The sequence below is a fragment of the Carassius gibelio genome, chromosome B10 (assembly GCF_023724105.1).
Source record: "Carassius gibelio isolate Cgi1373 ecotype wild population from Czech Republic chromosome B10, carGib1.2-hapl.c, whole genome shotgun sequence".
Classification (NCBI taxonomy): Eukaryota; Metazoa; Chordata; class Actinopteri; order Cypriniformes; family Cyprinidae; genus Carassius; species Carassius gibelio.
The window spans coordinates 7,296,920-7,317,631 of record NC_068405.1 but is presented as its reverse complement, the minus strand read 5'-3'; the positions used below and the strand labels follow the sequence as shown (position 1 = coordinate 7,317,631).

The 20,712-nt window shown below is 39.1% G+C and overlaps 1 protein-coding gene across 1 annotated transcript; it reads left to right on the top strand.

The window, feature by feature from the left end:
* The first annotated feature begins 203 nt into the window (after positions 1–203).
* Positions 204–20,505, top strand: smc5 (structural maintenance of chromosomes 5). Its single transcript, XM_052567186.1, has 24 exons — positions 204–481; positions 619–760; positions 1,571–1,623; positions 1,727–1,889; positions 1,997–2,131; positions 2,206–2,346; positions 5,055–5,216; positions 5,298–5,369; positions 5,459–5,714; positions 6,447–6,601; positions 6,696–6,809; positions 8,688–8,782; positions 8,861–8,993; positions 9,771–9,944; positions 13,285–13,454; positions 13,547–13,670; positions 16,089–16,211; positions 17,056–17,184; positions 17,272–17,367; positions 18,654–18,758; positions 18,838–18,957; positions 19,383–19,562; positions 19,807–19,902; positions 19,982–20,505. Exons 1-24 carry the CDS (start codon positions 330–332, stop codon positions 20,111–20,113), a joined length of 3,222 nt encoding a protein of 1,073 aa, XP_052423146.1. The 5' UTR covers positions 204–329; the 3' UTR covers positions 20,114–20,505.
* The last annotated feature ends 207 nt before the right edge of the window (positions 20,506–20,712 follow it).

The following is a 20,712-nucleotide window of genomic DNA, read 5'->3' as shown; positions in this document are numbered from 1 at the left end:
TAAATAAATAAAATCCGTCATCAGTCATCAGGTACATAAAATGCACTACACTAACGTTACATGCTGTAGAGCTGTAAAGAGTAGTATGTTAGTACACTGACTGTAGTAGATCGCAGGGTAATTCTTTACAGCCATCTAGTGCTTATGTACAGCAAGCGCACAAATCACCCCTCACTAATGACGTGAAACACCCCTATATGGCTGCCCTGGAACGTGTCACGTGACAACCGCCGGCCAATCACACGGCGGTTCACCCTCAACACAGGCGCGAAACGAAAGCGTTGCGACGCTGCTGCGGTACCCACTGGCGGCGGTTGACGGGACGAGAAATGGACCTGCCGCAGAAGAGAAAACGAATAAGCCACGAATTAACCACCTCACAGCCCTCCAGCCGCGAAGCTGCACCGTCCAGCAGCACAAATGGCCAAGCAGGAGGTTTCGTGGAGGGCTCTATCCTCCGCATCACCATGCGCAACTTCCTGTGAGTAACTCACTCTTTAACGTTACACAAATATCTCTCTTTCACTTCCATAACAGGTGTTTGCACTTTAATGTCGGGTGTTTTTATGTTAAATCGTGATGGATTGTATATGTGAAACTAGTCCTCTGTGTTTGTAGCACCTACGATCACTCGGAAGTGTTCCCGGGACCCAAACTAAACATGATCGTCGGAGCCAACGGCACGGGGAAGTCCAGTATAGTGTGTGCCATCTGCCTGGGCCTGGCCGGGAAAACATCTGTCCTGGGCCGAGGAGACAAGGTGAGTCACCCACCTGAGCCCCGAGAGAGCCTAGTGTTAGCTTACACCTATTACACTGTAGACCGAGTGTCATCAACATCTCCAGCCATTTCTAGACACTGTACCAAAGTGCACAAACACATGGGTAGTTCTCTTAAATCTGTGTTAATGCAGTTTTTGCATTTGCAGGGGCTTTGGAGGCAGTTGTGCCGAGATTATTTGGTTGCATTTAGTTAGCATGCAAACAAAGTGTACAAACTGGAAAGTCCGGTAACTTTCACAGACAAGCAGGGACACTAGAACAGATTTCTTTATAGAGAAAACCCCACGTGAATTGTGTCTGATACATACAGAGAAGTTTATCCACCCTGAAAATAGTTATAGGAGACACTGAATGATTTAAGAGTTAAATATACCTTAAATAATGTGCATTTATGGAATTGGTGCTTGAATCAGCACAACGTATATAACACTGAAGATACCATTTTTTGTCTTTTTCAATACTTTTTTTTTTTTTTAGCATTTACAGACAGGAAACTTAATCATGAAATACTGTGGTTATTATCTTAAAGGTTAAATGATAATGATATTTTTTTTTTACTCAAACTAAAAATAAAATATAAGAGGGCTTGAACTTATTTTATTTCAGCCAATTGTCAAGGCAACTTTCTAAAATAACTTAAGCCAAACTGAATTAATAAAAACTGAATAGACGTGTTTACAAAAAAAATACAATGCAAAAGATGAATTCAAGTTGTACTAGTAGATCAGTCATACTTAAACCAGATTTATTGACGACAATAAATAAAGCAGATGTCGTTCTGTTTCTAGGTTGGTCTGTATGTGAAGCGAGGATGCAGTAAGGGTTCAGTTGAAATTGAGCTGTAAGTGTATATTTATACATATTATGATGCATGTCCATTATTTCCAAAAGTGCCTGGAGAGACATCGAGTTGCTCGGTTCCTCTCGGCTTTCTTTGTGTCCAGATACAGAGCGAGTGGAAACTTGGTAATCACCAGAGAGATCCAGGTGGAGAACAACCAGTCGACGTGGATGCTCAACAGAAAACACTCCAGTCAGAAAGCTGTGGAGGAGGCTGTGAAAGAGCTGCACATTCAGGTCGGGAACCTGTGTCAGTTCCTACCGCAGGTGAGCGCTGTTATTAACATCACTGCACACTACAGACCGTCAGACACATCTGTGAAGTTTGGAAGAGCTGCACAAGAGAACCGTTTGTCTTTTGTTTGGTGTTGCAGGAGAAGGTTGGTGAGTTTGCTAAGATGAGTAAGATCGAACTTCTCGAAGCCACTGAGAAATCGGTCGGCCCGCCAGAAATGTACGAGTTTCACTGCGAACTCAAGACGTTTCGCAGCAAAGAGAGGGAACTGGAGGTGAATGTTTTTCTTGTTTTGAAATGCATCTTAAGGCTGTGTTAGGGCTTTGATTTCACTGGTGTTTTTGACAGAATGTGTGTAAGGAGAAAGCCACCTTCCTAGAGAAGGCCAGACAGAGGAACGAGAGGAACAAACTGGATGTAGAGCGCTACTACATGAAGAAGAGACACTTGGACAGGATCCAGATGCTAGAGAAGAAGAAACCCTGGGTGGTGAGTGCTGATCTTACTAGATTAAACTTTCCCAAAACCCATTTGTTGCAAGCTTTCTGAGAGGACATACTCTTCGTTAAAAGGTGACCACCATTGATGCATCATACAAACAGCTGAATATTACTGGCATTGTCAACAGACACTTTCAGTTATGAAATAAAGACATCGGTGACAAATAACTGCAACACCTTAGAAAAATAAATGTTTATAGTAGTTGATATTAGGGATGGGTCACGATTTTCGAATAGTCGATTTAATGACTGAATATCGATTAGGCTGTGGCATTATTTTCTAAGGATGTGAACTGTGCCCGAGCGCGTCTGACCCCCAAAGCCCGGTTTGGTTGACTGTGATCGCTCTGTGCGATGCTCGGACGTGGTTGGTTGGAAGGAGTGGGCCAGAGGAGGTTCAGTTAAGGGTGTGGTACGCAATGTGAGCGCTAACCACACTGGAGCAGGGAACTACTGACACGCAGCATGATTACGTGAACATTTCTGAGCAGCTAACGCAATTGAAACATAAAACAATATATTGTGAGAGGGTCTTCTGTGTCACCGCCTCCCAAACGACTCAAAATAATGAACCACAAAGTTAACAGAACGATGCACTCCACTGTGTTGAGCGAGAAACTTCCTGTTTCCCACGTGATTACGAGCTAGCTGCATTAAAATGTGTTATTTGTTGAAAGAATAAAATGTAATATTCCACTGATTGATAACATAAACATTTACCGGCCATATATAAAAAAATATTTTTTGAATCGGTTATGTTTATTTTTCTGAAGTAAATAACATTATGTGACTATTTACAAGCTTTTAATTATGAAATAATATGTAACATTTTAATCGCAATAAGCTTTGGGCTTTGTTACTTTTTATTATAACACAAAGCCTCTGCTTCTGTAAATTTTAAAATAAAATACAAACAATAAATGTTTTTTACGTTCTTTAATCTGTAGTGAGATATTCGCCTCCTTTCATGGGGCATGTGAATCAATTATATTTTCCTGTTTAATATTTACAGCACGAAAATAATAAAAAAAAATATTTGAGTGGATGTTGAAAAAAAACAGAACAATTGAATACAAACAAGTGTCTCGTGAAATAAATCAACTTGAGATATAAAAAATCGTCAGTAAGCCTATTGCTGTTTTCAGTATTAAAGGTGAAGGATGACAGGTGCCACATACGCTTTTTTATTTTTTTTTATGGTGGAGTATACAGGTGTGTAATATTCACTTTTACTTCATGCAGTGTAACATGATTTTATTATCGTAATTTTGACTTTATTCCTAAAATATCATGACGCTAATCTTATTATTTTATTTTATTTTTATTTGAGAAGGATAAACTGATCAAAAATGCTCAACTCACTGTCTTGTGCTAGCTGCTTTGTAGGCTTTTTAAAAAACAAACAAGCTTGAATTTAACAAACATAAAATGTTCCAATCATATATCTGAATTAAATTAATAAAGAACTGAAATGAAATATGACCACTTTGCCATTAAAAACCAAAACTAAACTATTATAATGGCTGCAACAGCAGAAAGGGTGTTCTCTGCGGCCGTAATTGTGAACAGATTGCGCTCCCCTCTTCTTCCCAAAGCATGTGCACATGATCATTTTTGTGAATAAAAATATGAAATAGGTTATTGTTATAAATGCAGATGTTAAAATTAATGTTCACATAAGTGCCATCATTCAGACGGTTCACAATATGTTTTAGTGCGTACCTTGTTTTAAGAATGATATTCTGTTTTAGCGCGTAATGTGTTTTAAGCCTAATATTCATGGCTGAATTAATCTGTTCTAATCATGTGAGCAGTTGATAATCGATGACTGTTGTTAATAAGTGCTGTCATTCAGTTATGTTATATTAATATGTTTCAGCAATCGTACAAACATCAATTGGCTTGGTTTAGGATAGACCTTTCTCTAATATATTAAACCGTTTGTTATCATACAGATTGAAAGCCTTACTAGTGTCTCTCCCTCTCTCTCTTTTTATGTGTGTTTATGTGAGTGCATGTGATTTTCGGCTACTAATCGAATAATACCCGGCCAGCAATTATCTTAAAATGCACATCCCTAGTTGATATGTTTCCATCCAAAGTTGTGAATTTAACTTAAATTAAAAATAGGAATATCAAGTCAAATCAATTTTATTTGTATTGTTCTTCCTACAATAGAGATTGTTTAAATTCGAACATGAAAGTAACCTTATCAATGATGCAGACTTTAAAAATGAGGCAATAAAGCAGTTCTAGCGAGACAATAGTGTCTTTACAGTCGGTTCAGTGTTGGCTCAGTTCAATTACTGTAGTTCAGTCATTATAAAACCCTTATCAATATGGCTAAAAACATTTGTAAATAAAAACTAACTCCGTTCAATGTCAACAAAATCGTGAAAGTATTAATAAAATCTTTAAAGTATCAGTAATAGAAATCTAAGTTGCTACAAACAGGGAAGGCACAGTGTTTTTTCCATATGTAATAAATTATTTGTCCCTCAGGGCATTCACATGAAATGCAAAAAAAAATTGTCATGTTATCTTGTGTTCAGAAGGCTGATGTTTGTAAATGCATTCGTAGTTCATCTGCGGATAAGTCTTCTTATCTGAAAAAATTGTTTTTTTTTATATGCATTTAAAGATTTTATGTGCATATCGGATGGATTTCAAGACTTCATTTTCTGTTTCCTATTTTAGGAGTATGAAACGGCACGTAAAGAGCTCGAGGGGGTGAAGAAGGAGAGAGAGGAAATGAAGAAGAAGCTGAAGTCGTTAAAAGAAGCTCAGGAGCCTCTGATGAGGAAGATCCGCTCGGTGGAGAGTCAGCTGCAGCCCATCGAGCAGCAGATGAAGGAGCTGGTCAGCACAAATCACAAATCTATTTTATATTTCCTTTATTATATAAAAATAATGCTACTGCTCCCTCCTCCCATTTCTCAGACTGCTGGTATCAGAGATGCAACGCAGAAATGCAAGCAGAAACATGATCAGCTTGAATATAGGAATAAAGAGGTTTGTTCTGAAAGACTACCAACAAAACATAAAGTGTTAAGGACTGTATTGAAACACCAGCTGATTAGTCTGCTTCTGTCAAACGCTAGGTTGATGACATCAGACAGGACCTGAGTCTGAAGCAGACCGAGGAGGCGGACCGACAGAAGCGGATCGGACACACGCAGCTCATGATCAAAGACCTGCAGAAGGAGCTACAGAACATGGGCAGCATGGAGGACGTCACGCCTCAGATCGAGGCTGTCAACGCTGAGCTGAGGAAAATCCAGGAAGAGAAAGCCAAACTGGAGGGCGAGATGTCAGACCTGCGCAGAGATAAAGACGAAGCCTTCGGAGAATTAAACCGTAATGTTTCAGATTAATTTAGTAGCAGAAAAAACACACGCATGTTGTATAAGTCACCCTGTTTTAGATCATTATATTGATACATTCATTATACGGATAATTCACCATACTATAAGTTTATAAAAGTAAAAAAAACAGAAATGCGACCTCACATTGCGTCAATCACATTTACACACTGCCTCCGAAACTTTCGTCCTTCAAAACGAATTTCAGATCAGGTTCGATTTTCTGTATTTTTGCATCCGTTACAAGGATTTAAAAAAAAAAAAAGAGGAAGAATATGAAAAAAACTGGTGTGCTATGTCCTTAAAAGGATAGTACAAACAATAAAGAAAATTCTGTCATTACTCACCCTCAAGTCGTTCCACACCTGTAAGACCCTCATTCATCATCAAAACACAAAGTAAGATATTTTTGAGGCATTCTTACAGATTTCTTACCCTCCCATAGACAGCAAGGGTCCTTACACAATCAATGCACAGAAACGTAGCAAGGAGAATAAAAAAAAAACGACTTTATTAAACAATTTGTCTCCTCCGCGTCACCCTGGGGCCATTTTGGAGAGTATGCACTGAACTCAAACAGTGTATGTTGTTCTGTGTCAGCTGCGACACAAGGATATGTTTTCAACATTGTTTGTGCTTTGATTTGAACGAAAACTATGTAATTACTGAATGTTTGGGTGAACTAACCCTTGCACTCATGTTTAGTTTGTTGGATGTTCTTCTGAAGGTTTGCAGAATCGTCAGAAGAGTCTGGACAACATGATGAACGTGAAAGAGGAAAAACTGCGCACCCGATTTCGTGACACTTACACCGCCCTCAAGTGGCTGAGGGATAACCGTGGTCGTTTTGAAGGCAACGTCTATGAGCCCATGATGTTGGTGGTGAGAGCACAGCTGCTAATTCAGGTGCTGTTTCTTGGAGATGGGGTTTCTAAGCAGATTGATTTGATCTTCTCTCTCTTTTTTTTTTTGCCAGATAAATGTCCGTGATTCTCGGCACGCAAAATACATTGAGAGTCACATTCCTCTCAATGATTTGAGAGCCTTCGTCTTTCAGAAACAGGAGGACATGGAGAAGTTCATGACAGAGGTGAGAAGCTCAGTGAAGAAGCTGGCACAATTCATTAAAAAAATCATTTAAAGGTGACCTGCTAGGCAAAAATCACTTTTATGAAGTGTTTGAACACAGTTGTGTGGCCGCAGTGTGTGAAAACAACCAACCAACTATTGTAAAAAATCCCAATCCCAATAAATCATAAACAGTCTCTCTGAACACACAAGTCCAGGTTTCTTCCTATGATGACGAATGTGGTAGTTAAAAATTGCATATGAAAGCAATGTGAAGTCGACTAGAGTTTGTCCAGCTCATGATCACAAGTGGGACTTATAAAGTTTGTGAAAACATAAACAGTCACGTATTATGCACAGTAGTCAGATGACTTACTTATAAACATATATTCCGGTTCAAACATATAAGGTTGAACACCAATACTGAGAGTTTCTGATATTTTCAGTGCATAAGATTTCCCTGTTTTGTTTTTGCCTGCTCTTTGAAGCTCCGCCTTCTTCTGGAAGGGGACTGGAAGCACCAGCTCATTTGCATTTAAAGGGACAAGCACAAAAACGGCACATTTTGGTTCATACCATAAAAGTGTCAATTTTATGAACATTATATAATTTTTAGGGCTGTCAAAAATAGCACGTTAACGGCGTTAATTAGTTGTTTGTCGTTAATTACGTCAAATTTTTTAATGCATTTCACGCATGCGCAGTGTGACAAATTATTCAGGTTAGGAAAGTCTCGTCGATCTCTGAATTCTCAAGATAGTAAAAAACAGCGGCGAGCGCCGCGACAAAAACACCGAAGAAGCTTAAGGTTTTACCCCAGTTACTCTCAAATACATTCATGCCAAGCTCGATAAACAGAGCCGACTTTGGTAGTTGATACGCTGGAGCTTCTTCTTCCTGTTATAGCAGTGATCCTGAAATCTGGCTCGCGAGTTTTCTGCAGAGTTTAGCGCAGACTCCAATTTAAACACACCTGCCTGTGATTTACTAATGATCCTAAAGACAATGATTAGCAAACTCATGCGTGTTTGATTAGGGTTAGAGCTAAACTTCGCAGGAAAGTGGATCTCGCGAGCCAGATTTGAGGATCACTGTGTTATAGCGTCCTGTGTTTCACACTGCGCATGCGCAGAACACTTACATGCAATGCAGCGAAAATTACAGCTGTTTGGGAAAGCATATGCATTTTTACTTGGTTTTACTGGCACTTGAAGCCTTCAGAACGTGAAAATATCGATTCTAAAGTATTGTGGCAGAGCAAATGAACACCTCCCAAAAACAAGAGTGCCCAGAGTGCTGCTTATGTGATTGTGGCGCATGTTTGTGTTTCTGAGTTCATTCTTTCGAGTTTCTCTATGCATAATTTCATAGATATGTGGCTATATTTAACCACTGGTTCACCTAAAACTCTTACACTATCTGTAGTTAAATGGCATGGTTTGATATAGTGCTCAGGTAAATTTGATCTAAGTAAATGTTAAACTTTTGAAATTCAGAAAAAAAGAACCACATGATGAAACGATACATGAAAATTATGTTTCTGTGTCCTGTTATTTATCTTTTGGTATGCATTTCAGAAAAAAAATGGTTAGGATTCAGGTGTAGTGGCAAATAGTGATTAATCATGATTAATCCACTGAAAATTCTGATTAATTTGATTAAAAATTTTAATCATTTGACAGCCCTAATCATTTTATATGAACAGTTAAACAATTTTCTATTAATTTGATATAAGATTGGTAAAATTCTTAAAAAATGGCATAACTTTTTATGATGTTTATATTTATTGTGTTATTTTCTAATAATTAAAATTAAATGATATATAATAGAATAATAAGCATTTATAATAGAGGGTAAGTAATGTAAAATCAGTACAATGTGAAATGTTTTTGACACACAGGTGCGAGACACACAGAGGCTGAGAGTTAACACCGTCATTGCTCCAGAGGAGTCCTGCTCTAGACGACCACCTTCACGACCACTCGAGACCCTGAAGTAACACCCTCTACTTGACCACTACCAAGACATCTTATTCAGTACATTTATTAAATTGTTTTTGTTTCTTTTTGTCAGGCCTTATGGCTTCTTCTCATATTTGCGTGAGCTGTTCGATGCTCCTGAGGAGGTCATGAGTTACTTATGCTATCAGTACAAAGTCAATGATGTGCCTGTAGGCACCGAGAAGACCAAGAGCATGATCGAGATGGTAGGTCCTCCATCATTCAGCTGGGAAGTTGCCCGAAATAGGAATAGACATCATGTAGCAGATTTTTAATCTAGTTTTGTGCACATGAATGTAGTCTGTGACCTTGCTGCTCATTATCAATTTCAGTAGCCTACTATTGTAACAGTTTGAGCATGAAGGTCATGGGTAGATCACATGCATTAAAAAAAAGGGGGTTTAGCTTGAATGCAATGTAAAATCCACTTACGTTACAATGTACAATTTAAACAAATGATTCAAATCAGTAATTTTGTGATCAGATGATATTGCAAATCAGATCTTTGTGATGCAGTAAACACAGAGAATCAGTTAATCCAGCCATAACATTTTTTAAGGAAAGCTGTAAAATGAATCAAATCGTGATATGTACTATATGGTCTGTGAACATAAAAGCAAAAAAAACGCTGCTGTTTAGATATGAATTCAGCATGTTCTGAATGCCTCTGTCTTCAGTATTTGAGGTCATGTACTTCACATGAACTTCATCTCCAGAGCAGCCACTTCCACACCATTATTTATAATAATACATTTGTATTAAATCACAGAATTTCTGAAAAAAATAAAACCCGTTTTATAGGGCTTTGTTATTTGTAAAATTGTATGAATTCAATTGATTGGACATGCATGTTATTATTCAAATTTAATTATTCCGTTAAAATGGAAAACATGGAAGCTAGAAAAAATAATGCAGAATTTTGAAAAAATAAAGCTGATTTCATAGGGCCTTACAATCTTGAAACTCATGTTTTTCTGTGGCAGGTGATCAGAGAGCTTCAGATGAGGATGATCTACACCGCGGAGGAGAAGTACACAGTGAAGAAATCCAACTACTCTAGTAACGTGGTCTCCAGTAACTCGGCCCTGCGACCCTCACAGTTCCTCACTATGACCGTAGATGCAGATGAGAGACGCCAGCTGGAAGAGCAGCTGAGGGTGAGAGACGCCCATCAACACACACCGTCAACACTGCTATAGGGTTTAAATGTTGCAGCATGTTGGTATATAATAATTTATTTGATTTAGTAGATGAACTGTTGGTGTTTAAAGGGGTCATAGTGTTACATGCTCTTGATGAATAAAGAAGATATTCAGTTGCAAATACTAAAGCCTCAAATCCAAAAAGAGATATTCTTTATAAAGGTTAAGACTTGTCCAAACCCCCCTGAAACGGCTTGTTCTAACACGCCCCCACATATCTATGTCACTATGTGGGAAGATTTGCATAACACCGCCCAGATGTTCATGCAAAGAAAGAAGGCTTGTCTTTTATTCTTGTTGTAGTATTGTTGTTGCCGCTGCTGCAATGTAGTATAGACGCTGTGTGTTTCACCGTGAAAGCGAAACTACTATGTTTGGCCTTCCAAAAGAGGACGATATCTGCTTTTTCATGCCTGGAGCTGATCTGTGCTGTTCGCTGAGGAAATACATCAACTTCAATACATCAGCTCAGTCTCGGCCTCGGCTCTGTCTCGGCCTCGGCTCGCGCTAGGCCTCGGCTCGCGCTAGGCCTCGGCTCGCGCTAGGCCTCGGCTCAGTCTAGGCCTCAGCTCGCTCTAGGCCTCGGCTCAGTCTAGGCCTCGGCTCGCTCTAGGCCTCGGCTCTGTCTCGGCTCGCTCTAGGCCTCGGCTCGCTCTAGGCCTCGGCTCACTCTAGGCCTCGGCTCGCGCTAGGCCTCAGTATGTGGAAAATAATGGCTTATTTTACATTAAACTGCCTAAACACATTTCATTAAACCAAATAATGTTCTTTTTGGCAACATCATATGACCCCTTTAAATATATGAACACAAGAAACCGCTGTTAATGGATTAATGTATCGTTTCCCATTCCATGACAGTGTTAAGGTGCAATTCACCACCTGGGAGCTCGACCAGGTTCTGGCACTGCTGTAGAGGCTATTTGCGTGTCCTCTTTAGGGATGCAATGATACCATTTTTTTTTAGAACCGATCCAATACAAAAATTCTGAGTATCTGCCGATACCAATCCAATCCGATACCAGCCCCCTTTTTTTTTTTTTTTTTTTTAAATGAATGTTGGATTTGGATCAGTCTTATCTGACTGCAGGGCTCCAGACTGCGACCAAATGGTCGCATTTTGCGACCAAATTTTGAGAGTGTGCGACTGAATTTTACATCCAGTCGCACATGTGCGACCAGTAGATTTGCACACGCACGCACGCAAACACACACACACACACTTGCACACACTCGCGTCTCATTGAGTGATGCCTGTCTGTGAGGCGGCAAATGCGTGTGAGAAGAATAGGGAATGGCCACTGTAAGTGGCTAAAATGTGTGGAGGGGGAGGGGCCTAGAGATAATTGAGCGGGCGTAAACATCTGTGGGAAGGAAACCGAGACAAATATCATCACAACCTGATATGTGCGTGCGTCTGAGCTATGAGCAAGCGAACTATTGATTCTTTCTTCCGACCTGCGGCTAGTGTACCAGTGCCAGAGCCTAGTGTCACCGTCAGATGATGATTCAGAGTCAGAGGTTGGTGTGGCTAAAAAAGTCCGCACCAGGGCCGGCCCGTGATATAGGCAAATGCTAAGGGCGCCACTCATCCATAGGGGCGCCAGAATGAGTGAACGAGTGATTTTTTTTTTTTTTTTTTACATTTTTTTTTTTATAATAGGCTACTATTTAAAAACCATTAATTCAAAACACTTCCAAATAAAGCAAAAAAAAAAAAAAATCCGGCTCTTCAATCTTCCCCCGCCCATCGAGTGCTTGAAGTGTGTCAGAAACAGAGTGCGCGCACGATCAGTTGTTGGTAATTTGTTGTGTAGCGTGCCCGACGCCGCATCCAATGTATACAGCACTGCTTTTGTTAACACACAGCTCGTAGAAACGGGCCTGGCAGCTCGCGCCAGTTCTAGACACGGTGAAAGTTTCCTGATTGTGACGGAAGGCCGAATTTACATGACACATTATAAATGAGCATAGTCTGCGATAGATAGAGTGCCAAAAAGAAGAGAAGAGGATAAAGACAGAGGTAAAGAGATGTAGTGAAATAGCAATTTATTGCATAGGAGTAAGAAGATACTATAATTTCATGGCAGTTATTTTTACCTTAAACTTAATGTTAGCAGTTGTTCTGAGATCTGAGTCCCCAGACTGTGATTTTGTACAATCAGTTTTAAGACGCATTTTTTATTATAACTTTTTGTTTTGTTTTTTGTTTTTTTTTTACTCTACAGTTGTGCAGTTTTGGGGGGATACAGTACAGGCCAAAAGTTTGGAAACATTACTATTTTTAATGTTTTTGAAAGAAGTTTCTTCTGCTCATCAAGCCTGCATTTATTTGATCAAAAATACAGAAAAAATGTAATATTGTGTTATATTATTACAACTTAAAATAATTTGTTTTCAATTTATTATACTTTAAATTATCATTTATTTCTGTGATGCAAAGCTGAATTTTCAGCATCATTACTCCATTCTTCAGTGTCACATGTGACATCCAGTCTATCACATGATCCTTTAGAAATCATTCTAATATTCTGATTTATTATGAGTGTTGGAAACAGTTCTGCTGTAATGTGTGTGTGTGTGTGTGTGTGTGTGTGTGTGTGTGTGTGTGTATATATATATATATATATATATATATATATATATATATATATATATATATATATATATATATATATATATATATATGCATGAGGCGCCAGGTAAAATCTTGCAAATTGGTCAGGGCCGGCCCTGGTCCACACTCACCATTTTCGAGAAGACTGGCTGTAAGAATTCAGATGGCTGAGGTACTATAATTATTAGAACTACTTTTCACCAAATACAAAAGCCAGCTCGACCTTCAAAGGAAGAATGGCTTAAAACTTAACGAAACATACAACAACGATACAGCATGCACACAAACTTTTTTACTATGCACATTTTTTATTCTGAGTGTATGGAATTTTGTTTACTATTTGTACTGTCATGACAGCGATGGTGCTGTCAGTTTACCTTGTTGCATCTTCAAAAGTGCAGAATAAAATGTGACACTGAATTTGAAACGGCACATTGTAATTTCTGCATCTATTATTAAAGTATTTATTAGTAATACAGTGGAAATTAGTAGATTTGGTTAGCATGTTGATTTACGGTGTGCGCCCCTAAATTTTCTGGTTGTGCCCCTAAAATTTTCAGCTGGGGGCCACTGTGCTCCTAGTGTAAAAAGTTAGTCTGGAGCCCTGGACTGATACCCAATCCGACAGAAGATGCTTCCCTAGTAAGTGTAATGACCTCAGATTTGACATCTCGCTCACAGGCTGCACAGAGGCAGGTGCAGAGCATTGATCAACGGATGGCATCCATCCGTGAGCAACAAGCTAAACTGGACCGCCGTGATAATGAGCTGCGTGCAAACAAGAAGAAACTGTCTGAGCTGAAGGGCAAGAAGAGACAACTGGAGCAGAAAATCAGCACAAAACAGGACAGGTACCTTCCTCTGAAAGCCAACTGTGTGCAGCTTTGTTGTGATTTCCAGTCCCCACCCCACACTTCTTTTATATCTTTTTCTCAATGTGCAGTTTACGGCAGATGCAGCAGAATGAGATCAACTTGCAGGCAATTGAAGAGGAGACAAACGCCAAGATCGCTGCTGTAAATAACAAGAAAGTGGCCATAATGCAGGAATATTTGGGTCACATGCAGGTGTGTTTGTGTTCTCCGAAGCTTCTACCCCTAACTTGTTCTGTATCTATCAAGGGATGTTGCAGGGATTCGTCGAATCTGTTCGACTATTGATGTTTGGTCTGTATTAACCCTTTAGGCGCCAGAGGTTTTTTCCTAAGACGTTCGATTTTGACATCTTAATTTCAAAAGGCTATATCTTAAAATGTATAAAAGATAGAGACTTTCTGTCAATTATAAAAATATTAAGGATGACCCAATGTTTATGTAGGGATTACATTTTCCCATCTAATTTGCATATTATGACGTCATATGGGGGTGGTCATCTTGAATTATAGAATTTTCATGAAAAGTCACATTTAAATAATAAAATGCAGCACTTCTTTCCCCCCAAAAATGTCCCTCATCTTCTGTGTGCTATATTGCACAATACTGAATGCTCGGGTAAATAGTAAATAGTAAACAAACTGTGTAAATCATTACTAATAAATGGTAGAAACAAACCGAATGCATGTAGCGGTTGGGATTTTCAATTTACTACATGCAGCAGGCACTCTGATTCCATGTATGGGGCACATATATATATCATTCATATGACACACAAACACAAGTAGACAAGACCTGTTTAGTTCAAAAGCTATGCCCCGTGTCACATCGCCTCTGCTTCTGCTATGAGCAGCGCGGCCAGATCTGCCTCGCGCACGCGCCGAGTGTGCACAGCTCGAACTACTGTCAGGGTCATTGCGACTCCCCACCTTGCCTCCTAACTGTCCTATGAATACTTAGACCTCGTTTAACATACCCACTGGCATTAGACAAAGTTTCCACTACAATACTGTCGCCGCGATTGCGGAGAGGTGCGGTCTGAAGACAAATATACATGTCTAGCGCGGTAAAAATCTCCCGCCTCGTCCCCGCAACATTTCGTGATGAACACTCCGACCCCTGCAAACATTGTTCACACCTCTGACATTTGGCAAAGGACCATTTACATTGGGCAAAGGATTCACCGTTTGTGCTTGGTGTAGGGCTATTCTTTCACTTTCAGTATCTTCTGAATGCAGATATTCCCCTTCAGAATCAGTGTCCGCGAATAGAAGTCCCAACACCTTTATTGATGCCAATAAATAATAATAATAATAATGATAATAATAATAATAATCTAATGCCAATAATCGCTGATGTTGACAATTTTGGTCAGATAAAATGGCTCACACTCATACTAGCTCCGCTTTTTTTTTCGCACTGATTCAATGCGCTCTAGCTCGAAGATTTTGTATAGGAGCATGACGTTTTTTTGAGTCAGAGATTAAGTATTTTATGTCTGCTGTCTGGTGCAGGGGAGGTCGCGTGAAATTTGACACCCTATTTGACAAAATCGGCCGTTTTATTCAGTGCTGCATCTTGTCGAGTACCGTGGCGCCAAGAGGGTTAAAGAAGGATTAGATTGTGCAGTAAAGTGTTAAACAATCGTCTGGCCATTATGTATTTTAACAGTTTTGTTCAATAAAACTATATGATTACCATATAATTCGGACTATAACTCGCACCTAAGTATAAGTTGCATCTGTCCAAAGATACGAAACGACAAGGAAAAAACATATATAAGTCGCACTGGACTATAACTCACATTTATTTAGACCCAAGAGAAAACATTACCGTCTCCAGCCGCCAGAGGGCGCTCTGTGTCTTCAGTGTAGACTACAGGAGCACTGAGCAGCATAGAGCGCCCTCTTGCGGCTGGAGACGGTAATGTTTTAACTTGGTTCATGTCAAATTAATTTTGATAAGTCGCAGCTGACTATGAGTCGCAGGACCAGCCAAACTATGAAAAAAGTGCGACTTATAGTCCGGAAAATACAGTAGTTGCTTTTGATTCTTTTACTTGAACTAATTATTAATGCCTTATTGCTTTTATATATGTATTTTAAGTAATCTCAAAGGCTAATATTCACTTAAGTCTATTTTTATTACAACAACAAACATTTTTATATTTATTGGGCCCTATGAAATCAGTTTTATTTTTCTTTTATTCTATATTTGAATTTTTCTATATTCTGTTTTAATGGTTAAATAAAATTTTAATGATCAAAAGCATTTCCAATTAATTGATTTTCTTTTTAAAAATTATGTATTATTATTAAAAAATATATTTTTTTATCCGAAATAAATTCTGGTAAATAATCTTTCTGGTTATCCCTTAAAATAATGTTTTGATTTATAATTTTATTAGTAGTAGTAGTTTTATCATCACATTGAGTAATATTTTTCTGAATTCTGTCGCATTTTCTTCAAGTTAACCTGAACTTTTATGCGTCTTGGAAATCATAGGGCACTATGATTGTCTGATTACTCAATCGTCAAAGCAGTCGACAGATTACTCTATTCCCAAATGAATTTTTCGTGTCCGCTCTAATGGCCTCATACGTGTGTTGGTAGATGAAGGCCAGACTGAGTATGGAGAAGGTGTACTTGGCTCTTCAGAGCGCAGGTCTCTCCGCTGAGAAAACCAAACTGGAGACGGACTGCAGGGACAGTTCAGCTGAGCTCAAGCGAGCCGAGGTGAGACCATCTGTCACGCCACAAATGACATTCAGTGTGTTTTATTTCCAGAATCCAACATATTTGAGTTTAATGGGATCAGTCAACAAATAAATGTAAACTTGTTTTTACAAGCCCAGTTCAGTTGTTTTTATAAAAATGATCATGTAATATTGTGTTAATGTTATTACATTTTAGTTTAAAAGTTTAGGTTAGTAACATTTATTAATACTTTTATTCAGTAAGGACCCATTAAAGTGATCGAAAGACAAGACGTATAATGTTACAATAATATTTATATTTTGAATTTAGCTGTTCTTTTTTATAAAATATTAAGCACCAAAAACGTTTTCAACATTGATAATAATCAGAAATGTTTCTTGAGTTGCAAAGCCGCATATTATAATGATTTCTGAAGATCAGGTGACCCTGAAAACTGGAGTAATCACAAACATCACAGGAATAAATTACATTTATAAAAATATTCTAGTAGAAAACGTTCATTTTTAAACTGTAATAATATTTTACAATATATATATTTTTTTTATCAAGTGCCACGATGGTGAACAAAAGAGACTTGTGTTTAAATAAATATTTATAAAATCAACAGTATTTAAAAATCTTACCAACTCCAAACTTTTGAATGAAGAATTAATTGTCTATTTTCTCATAATCTTTATTTAAAAGTTGACGTGTTTTGTTTACATTTGTAGTAACGGTCTTATTATTTCAATTGGCAGCTTATATTTCAAGATGATATATTTCAATTTAGTTAATAAGAGCATGCTCTCATATCTCCTCTTAATGAAATATTCCTCATCCAATGATTCGAGCACAGTAAGAACGTGTCTGTGTGCTCACACAGGTGACGTACACCAAACTGGACCAGGTGAAGAACAATCTGTTGACCATGTGTAAGAACCTGATGAGGAGGGCCAGTGAGATCTGTAACATGACCCCCGGAGAGACGGCCGTCCCAGAGGAACTACACGCAGTGAGCTCCGTCTGACTCCGGCCCACACATCCTTCATTCAGCCTTGAAGACATTATTTTAAAACCCGTTGTTATTGTTTCCTCTCAGGCCTTCAGCCAGCTGCCTGACACACTGGATGAGATTGATGCCATGCTGAATGAGGAGAAGACCAGAGCCGAGTGCTTCACCGGCCTCAGTGATGCTGTGAGACAAACACATCAGCTCACTTAATCAATCCTCACGTCACTTCTTACTGAAAGCTTACATCAAGAACCGTAGCTTCATCTTTGTCCAGTGTCTGTGCTATTTTTCTTCCCCCTCCAGAAGTTATGACCACTAAAAAATTATTTGTACACTTTTAAACTAAAGCTGCTGTTATTTCATAACCCTCTTACACAAGTGCTTGTCAGTGTGGCCATCTGTTATTGTTGCATCCTCTGGTATTTTATTCTTTTTAGTTTTAGTTTACACTGTGAAACGGTGGCCCAGGCCAGTGCTGCCACCTTGAGGAAAAACTGATTAGTGCAAAACAAATTCAGTGCGAATAGAAGCCATTGGCTGCATCCGAACACTGAGAAATGCTGCCTTCGGAGGATGCTTTCCAAGGTCGTGAGGCATCAAGGCACGTCCGAATTCAATGCTAGCTTCAGTTCCTGCATCCTGAAAGTTGCGGTCAGTGGTCAGTTTGTGTGTAAATGTATGCTTCTGGTCAACGTTTTCCACTTTTTATGTCATTTCTAGCGAGAAATGAATATTGCAGTAATGAAATATCCACTTAGTTATCACCAAAGCTGAGTTTTCGGATGCAGCCAATATTATCTCCAAAGTACATTTTTAGTTAAGCGTGATAAACAGTGTGTCTCAATATCTGACCATTTTGGGATTGGAAATGGTGCAGCCTAGTGTAGTAAAAAATATCAGATTTAAATGATTGACTCCTCAAGTTGCTCCAAAGCTGAGTGAGATTCTTCCTTCTGTTGCACACAAAAGAAGATATTTTGAAGAGTGTTGATAACTAAACAGTGTACGGTAGCATCGACTGTCACAGCATTTTATTGTAATTCTATGAAAATCAATGGATACCAGTAACACTCTTTAAACACCTTGTTTTGTGCTCAACAGAAGGAACAAACGTATGAAGGTATGGTAAGGGATGTCAGAATGATCTCTTCAGGTTATTGTAAGTTGATTCAGCTGATAAAAGCTGCAGCAGTTATCATGTTATGAAAATTTGATAAAATTCCGCATTATAGAGTAAATTCCATAGACTTGATTCTACGGTTCCATTAGCTTTTTCTGTATTTTGAAAATCATGAACCATAATTAAATTTCCATTATCATCATTAACATTCATTGCCATAATGTTGGCCGCCTCAGTTCCTAGTTCTGAGAATTGACCGCTGACAAACCCCTGCACCTCAGATCACTGTCCAGTTCCTCTGTTAGCAGCAGTCACTTCCTGTCTCATGTGCTGTGGTTTTGACTGTCAGGTGGTGGAGGAATATAACCGACGTGAGCGGGAGATTCAGAACATGGAGAAGGAGCTGGACGACAAGACCAACGCTCTGACAACCTACAGACGAAACATCGCTGAGGTGCGTCTGACAAACACCAGCACCTTCATCATACAGACCGAGTAACAGACGTGTGTGTGTGTGTGTGTGTGTGTGTTAGGCCAAAGAGCGCTGGCTGAATCCTCTGAAGCAGCTGGTGGATCAGATCAACGAGCGCTTCAGTGATTTCTTTCGCTCCATGCAGTGCGCTGGAGAGGTGGATCTGCACTCGGAGAACGAGGTGAGGATGTGAATCTCATGTCAGGCCGCCCCGTGATCAGCATTCGTTCATATGCAAATTTCTCCATTGATGTATGGTTTGTTTATTATGTAAATTCAATATAATACCTTTAAAGTTGTCAAAAGGAAGTTCTTAGCAATGCATATTACTAATCAAAAATGAAGTTTTGATATATTTACCGTAGGAAATTTACAAAATGTCTTCATAGCACATGATTTTTGGCATGAAAGAAAAATGTATAATTTTGACCCATAAAATGTCTTTTTCAATGGCTATTACTACAAATATACCAGTTCTACTTCAGACTGGTTTTGTGCTCCAGGGTCGCAATTAATGCTGAATTTGGGTTTGTTTTATTGGTCCTCTCATCTAAAGTATTGCAAAAGCCCCAGAAGTCAGATTGGTGTTGTGTAAATGTGTTTCAGGAGGAGTATGATAAGTACGGCATCCGGATCCGAGTCAAGTTTCGCAGCAGCACGCAGCTGCACGAGCTGACGCCTCACCATCAGAGCGGAGGAGAGCGCAGCGTGTCCACCATGCTGTACCTCATGTCCCTGCAGGAGCTCAACCGCTGCCCCTTCAGAGTGGTGGACGAGATCAACCAGGTCAACACACACACACACACACACACACACACACACACACACACACACACACACACGCCTCAACAAATGCTTCTATTTCAGGCTTGTAATAGAACAAATAATAAAGTACATCTGTGCACCTGACTGACATATTTTTTCAATGACAACGTCTGTGTTTGTAACTAAAACGGTTACAAGTAATGTTACATCACCAAAGACCATGCACACATGAACTTCTTTCCTGAGGTGAAGTGTTGTTGTTCAGGGCATGGATCCTGTCAACGAGAGACGCGTGTTTGACATCGTAGTGCGGACAGCGTGTGGCGTGAACACCTCTCAGTATTTCTTCATCACACCCAAGGTAAGTTTGCTTCTGAGTGGCACTGTGTGTGATGTGTTCGCTGATGTGCGTCATTGAGTGTGTGTGTGTGTGTGTGTAGCTCCTACAGAACCTGAAGTACGCGGAGCAGATGACCATCCTCTGTGTGCACAACGGTCCCTACATGCTGCCGCCGAACAAATGGAGCGAGAAAACCTTCATCAGACGTGCCAAACACAGACAAATGCCCTGAAGAACACGTTGAGCTGGAGTTGTGTCTGGATCAGCAGTTCAGATGAGGTGAAGTGCCTTCATGTCCACAATGCATCAAAACCGTTACCAGTTCGGATTAAACATTTTGTGTAATGAATAAATGCATGCAACTGTTTTTTTTTTTACGTGTTAATTCTCACCTAAGGAAACATTTGTTATTACTTGGGTCAAAAAATGCAAAATGAGAACAGTTTTAACTACTAATATCTAATTTTATTAATAGGTGTCTTTCAGTTTTTTTTTTTATTGAAAATAAGCTGCCATTTACGTAATTCATGCAATTCGTAACAGAGTGGGACTTTTTTTTTTCAACACTGTTGTACAAATACCATGTGTGGCTACTCTAAAATATAAATAATATTTTTGTTGTGATCACTTGTTTGGTTGTCAGTTTGTTAGTGATGAGGGTTTTTCAAAATGAAAATTGCTTCGTTTATAATAGGAGGATTGTGGCAGGTTTACAAAAACATTTCTGAATTAAAGCAGTCATAGTTCTCGTGATCATAGTGGTTTGCCAAATCCCCCTCAGATTCGGGCTACTCATTGCCGCAGGTTAATTTTTATTAACTTACACTTGTA